We start from the raw sequence: 6230 nt of genomic DNA, 5'->3' as shown, positions 1-6230 counted from the left end.
AAAGCCTTCAGATCTGCCTCACACCTTCGAATGCATGGTAGGATTCACACTGGAGAGAAACCCTATGAATGTAAGCAGTGTGGGAAAGCCTTCAGTTGTGCCTCAAACCTTCGAAAGCATGGTAGGACTCACACTGGAGAGAAACCCTATGAGTGTAAGCAGTGTGGGAAAGCCTTCAGATCTGCCTCAAACCTTCAGATGCATGAAAGAACTCACACTGGAGAGAAACCCTATGAATGTAAGGAATGTGAAAAAGCATTCTGTAAATACTCTTCTTTTCAAAAACATGAAAGGAAGCACAGAGGAGAAAAGCCCTATGAATGTAAGCATTGTGGGAATGGATTCACGTCTGCCAAGATCCTTCAAGTACATGCAAGAACACACATTGGAGAGAAACACTATGAATGTAAGGAATGCGGAAAAGCATTCAATTATTTTTCTTCCTTGCATATACATGCAAGGACTCATATGGGAGAGAAGCCATATGAATGTAAGGGTTGTGGGAAAGCATTCAGCTAGCCTGGTTCCTTTTATGGACGTGAATAGACTCACACTGGAAGGAAACGCTATGAATGCAAGCAATGTGGCAAAACTTTCACATGTTCCAGTTCTTTTCGATACCATGAAATGACTCACACTGGGGAGAAACCCTATCAATGTAAGCAATGTGGGAAAGCCTTCATTTCTTTTACTTCTTTTCAATGTCATGAAAGGACTCACATGGGAGAGAAACCCTAAGAGTGTATGTGATGTGGGAAAGCATTTCTTCTAGTTCCCTTCAATATCATGAAAGGACTTACACTGGAGTGAAGCCCTATGAATGTAATCAATGTGGGAAAGCCTTCAGATCAGCCTCGCACCTTCAACAGCATGGAAAGATTCACACTTGGGAGAAACCCTATGAATGTAAGCAGTGTGGGAAAGCCTTCAGATCTGCCAAGATTCTTTGAATACAGATTAATGAATGTAAACAATTAACTTTATCATAACTGTATACTAACATGTTATTTTTAAATAATTAAGAAGCTATAATAAAATATCCTATTGGTTTTATGTATTAGATCTAGCTTATAATGTTACATTGTTATTATTTGGACTTTGTGAGTCAGTATTACCATGTGGATAAAATGCCGGACATCTTTTTCCTCATGGAAATTGTACTTTTTGCACTAGGCGCAGTGGCTCATGCCTGTAATCCCAGCACTTTGGGAGGCTGAGGCAGGCAGATCATGAGGTCAAGAGATCGAGACCATTCTGACCAACATGGTAAAACCCTGCCTCTACTAAAAATACAAAATTAGCTGGGCGTGGTGGTGCACACCTGTAGTCCCAGCTACTCGGGAGGCTGAGGCAGGAGAATCGCTTGAACCTGGGAGGCGGCGATTGCAGTGAGCAGAGATCACACCACTGCATTCCAGCCTGGCAACAGAGCAAGACTCCATCTCAAAAAAAAAAAAAAAAAAATGCCAGGCGCGGTCTCTCATGCATGTAATCCCAGCACTTTCAGAGGCCAAGGCGGGCGGATCACGAGATCAGGAGATTGAGACCATCCTGGCTAACACGGTGAAACCCCGTCTCTACTAAATATACAAAAAAAAAAAAAAAAAAAATTAGCTGGGCGTGGTGGTGGACGCCTGTAGTCCCAGCTACTCAGGAGGCTGAGGCAGGAGAATGGTGTGAACCTGGGAAGTGGAGCTTGCAGTGAGCTGAGATCGGACCACTGCACTCCAGCCTGGGCAACAGAGCGAGACTCTGTCTCAAAAAAAAAAAAAGAAATTTTACTTTTCATGCTTATGTACTTATTTTTTATTTCAACCCTAATTTTGTTCTGTGTGTGTGTGTGTTTTGTTTTTTTTTTAAACTGTCGCATTCTGTCGCCCAGGATAGAGTGCAGTGGTGCAATCACAGCTTACTGCCACTTCTGCCTCCTAGGTTCAAGCGGATCTCCTGCTTCACCCTCCTGAGCAGCTGGGACTACAGGTGTGCCCCACCTCACCCAGCTAATACTTGTATTTTTTAGTGGAGATGGAATTTCACCATATTAGCCAGGCTAGTCTCAAACTCCAGACCTTGTGATCCGCCCACCTTGGCTTCCTAAAGTGCTAGGATTCCAGACATGAACCACTGGGCCCAGCCTCAACCCTAATTTTTCATTCACTCATAATACGAAAAGTTATCTCATATACCTCTGAGTGCCTTCTTCCCCAAAACCACCAGTACCATACCTGCTGTCAGCAAGGGTGTAATATACCGTAGTGGTAAATATGACCACAAGTCATAAATGACTGTGGGATGTATGAGAATTACAAGTCACATTAGTAAGGAGAAAAATTTTGGTCATGGTTATGATTTGAAATATGTTTTCTTTTATCACATTTAGAAATGTAGTTATAAAATGTTCTCTTTTTTTGTCCTGATCCATCATGGTCACTGAGGAGCGTTGTCTCATATGCCCGGTGTGTGACTTCTGTCTCTCCCGTGGTAAAAGACTTGGCCTTGGCTGGACACAGTGGCTCATGCCTGTAATCCCAGCACATTGGGAGGCTGAGGCAGGTGGATCACCTGAGGTCAGTGGTTTGAGACCAGCCTGACCAATGTGATGAAACCCCATCTCTACTAAAAATACAAAAATTAGCTGGGTGTGGTGGCATGCTTCTGTAGTCCTAGCTAGTCAGGAGGCTGAGACAGGAGAATCACTTGAATCCAGGGGGAGGGCAGAGGTTGCAGTAAGCCAAGATGGCACCATTGCACTACTGCGTGGGTAACAAGAGTGAAACTCCATCTCAAGAAAAAAAACTTGGTCTTGTAGTGAGGGGAGGTCAGCTCTAGACTCCTGGTCCTGTTTTTGCCTTACTTATTCTCTAAAGACTAAAATATTTCCTGAAATGTATGGGCATTGTTTACTAGAAAGTACCTTAGTTAAAACATACACATTCATTTTGCCTTATAAAGCTATATTTTTTCAAATTGCTTTACTGAGACATAGGAGGGTAATAAATTTGTGTAAATATGCTAAATACAAGCCTTTCTTTCTCTGAAAATGTGCTGTTGATGCTAACTTGTCAACAACCTGCTTATTTCAGCAGTGTAAAGTTAACAGCAACGTGGAAAAGTGACTTTTATATATTATTCAATGGCGTAGAACAATTCAATCACTTCCCTTAAGGTACCAATGAAGCTTCTCTTCAGAGACTCTTATTTAAAAAAAACTCTAAGGTCAAAATCAGGCACCAAAGGGTTCAGCATCAATCGTTGACCAAACCCTATTTGTGTTTGGAGATGACATAGCCAGTCCCAGATAATGTATCCACATCAGTGAAGGGTGGAATCATTGATTGTCAGATCACACAAAGTGACTCACAGCAGGGAAGACAGGGCAGTGGCAGAGATGGGGGCACCTGACCAGGTGCAGTGGCTCACACCTGTAATCCCAGCACTTTGGGAGGCTGCAGCAGGTGGATCACTTGAGGTCAGGAGTTCAAGACCAGCCTGGCCAACATGGTGAAACCCCATCTCTACTAAAAATACAAAAATTAGATGGGCATCATGGTGTGTGCCTGTAATTCCAGCTACTCAGGAGGTTGAGACAGGAGAATTGCTTGAGCCTGGGAGGCGGATGTTACACTGAACTGAGAATAGGCCATTGCACTCTCCAGCCTGATCAACAGAGTAACACTCCATCACAAAAAATAAAAATAAATTTAAAAAACAGTTGGGTGCACCTGGATCTGACCCCTGTCTCATCCTTCTGCCTTGAAGGCCAAATGCACCCTGATACTTTTCACCGAAGAGTAGAAACACCACCATCCACTTGACCCCAAATGTGACTTTCCACAGGATGCAAGCACAGTGTTGGAATGGCCAATGACAGTAACAATAGAAGTGCAGGTTGGAGGGTGATGAACAGGACACACTGGAGAGCCTGACATTGGCCTAGACTATGACAGTGTCTTGATCCTTCACAAAGAGCCAAGTAGCAACCCAAAGAGACATTGGAGCACAGTCCCAAAGAGTGTTCATATGCCAGGAAGGCCACTAATTTTGGAAGGCAGTGATGTTAGTGCCTGTTGGAGTCCTGATCCTTCATAACATACGCTTTTCTGCATCTGGTTAGACAAGGAAATCTGCAATTTTTGACTTTCAGCATTTAGAAATAAATTATTTTAGCAGTCCACACACTTGTTTATTCTGAACTAACTTGAGACACACAGCTACAGATAGGGAATATCATGAGTATTTCCAAGACTAAAACTTCATGAAGTCAGTGGGACCCTCTCATGGGAGAGTTTTAAGACCCACGATCAAGAAGGTGGGGAAACATTAGAGGGGAAAGAGGACAGCAGAAGGTCAGGGGCCTTCCCCAGAGGCCTAACACACCCAACATTACCCTGGATGACAACAAATACATACCATAGCACCACACTCTCTTCAATGTATAACAGAGAAAATGAAACGAATTCAAACTAAGCTTTCAGAATTCCACGTTATACAATCAATAAGGTTTTAATATTACTCTTGTGTTGATGTTAAGGAATTATTAAATATGAACAGCATTTTCTGGTTATATATGGAAAATACCTTGATTCATGAGATATGAAAATGCTCATTTTTAGATATGCATGTTTTACTTTTGTGCTTTTTTTAATAAAACAAAGTGGAAAAACAGGAAAAAATTTTCAGATCAAGGAAGTTAAGCAGATTAATAGGAGACAAGTTATACAAATTTAACGTGTATATATGGGAGCCTTCAGAATGAAGACCCACCCATCAATAAGACAAAAACTACCATTCCAGGGTAGGAACCAATGCAGACGTGGCATGGCCAAAAAAATCCCAGGTTTGATGGGTAAGTCAGATTTAATAGCAAGACAGATTCTGCAAGAGGAAAGGAAGAAGCTTGGCTGGCAAAGCAGACCTTGTTGTGTAGATGAAGGCTCCCTCAGCGAGAATAGGTGGGAAATTCTACTTTTCAGACTTTCATTTAGAATTTTAAGTAATAGAGACAGGATTATGCTATGTTGCCCCAGCTGCTCTCTAATTCTTTGTCTCAAGCAATTCTCCCAAAGTGCTGGGATTCCAGGCATGAGCCATCATACTCAGACAGGGTTTGTCCCCTTATAAAGAATTATTCATTGCTGAGCACAGTGGCTCACATCTGTAATCTCAACAATTTGGGAGGCCAAGGCAGGAGGATCACTTGAGCCCAGGAGCTCAAGACCACCCACAGCAACATGACGATTCCCTCTCTCTACACAAAATACAAAAAATTAGCTGGATATGGTGGGACGTACCTGTACTCCCAGCTATCCAGGAGGCTGAGGCAGAAGGATAACTGAAGCCTGGGAGGTTGATGCTGCAGTGAGCTGTAATTGCGCCACTGTACACCTACCTGGACAGTTGAGTGAGAGCCTTTGTTAAAAAACAAAAAAAAAGGTGTTCATCTATTGCAGCTTCAGATTTTTTAGGTGAATTGTAAATTGTATTTTCATTACAATTGGAAAGATAAGAAAATTTTGCACAGAGCCCAGATAAAGACAGATTTCAGGAAAAAATCATTTGTCTTATATAGCGTTAGTTTCAAAATTCTTATTTTTTTCTTTTTTTGAGATAAAGTTTTGCTCCTGTTGCCCAGGCTGGAATGCAGTGGTGCAATCTCGGCTCACTGCAACTTCTGCCTCCCAGGTTCAAGCAATTCTCCTGCCTCAGCCTCCCGAGTAGCTGGGACTACAGGCGCATGCCACCATGCCTGGCTAATTTTTGTATTTTTAGTAGAGACCGGATTTCACCATATTGGCTAAGCTGGTCTCAAACTCCTGACCTTGTGATCCGCCCACCTCAGCATCTGAAAGTACTGGGATGCAGGCGTGGGCTGCCGTGCCCAGCCTCAAACTTCTTGTTTAATTTTTTTCTTCCTTAGAGGCGGTGTAGTACATTTCTTGGTCTATCCTTTTTCGTGGATGATTTCTTTTTCTTTCTTTCCTTTTTTTTTTTTTCTTTTTTTGAGACAGGGTCTGGCTCTGGTGCCCAGGCTGGGATGCAGTGGCACAATCTCAGCTCACTGCAGCCTTCATCTTCCAGGCTTAAGCTATCCTTCCACCTCAGCCTCCCTAATAGCTGAGACTACAGGTGCATGCCACCACACCCAAAATTCTGGGATTACAGGTGTGAGCCACCATGCCTGGCTGTTTATGGATAATTTCTAACAGAGTTTCAGGGCTTAGCTTTGGGAA

General features: G+C 42.8%; 1 protein-coding gene across 1 annotated transcript in view; it reads left to right on the top strand.

Moving 5' to 3' along the window:
• LOC105520823 (zinc finger protein 69) overlaps positions 1 to 1064 on the top strand; it is a 75037-nt gene extending 73973 nt beyond the window's left edge. The window contains exon 5 of the mRNA XM_011954766.1: positions 6 to 1064. Within this exon, the coding sequence (XP_011810156.1) occupies positions 6 to 519 (514 nt within the window). The 3' untranslated portion in view covers positions 520 to 1064. The remainder of the gene's footprint in view (positions 1 to 5) is intronic.
• The last annotated feature ends 5166 nt before the right edge of the window (positions 1065 to 6230 follow it).

The sequence above is a fragment of the Colobus angolensis genome, unplaced genomic scaffold (assembly GCF_000951035.1).
Source record: "Colobus angolensis palliatus isolate OR3802 unplaced genomic scaffold, Cang.pa_1.0 Scaffold39, whole genome shotgun sequence".
Taxonomy (NCBI): domain Eukaryota; kingdom Metazoa; phylum Chordata; class Mammalia; order Primates; family Cercopithecidae; genus Colobus; species Colobus angolensis.
This window is presented reverse-complemented; position numbering and strand designations above follow the sequence as displayed.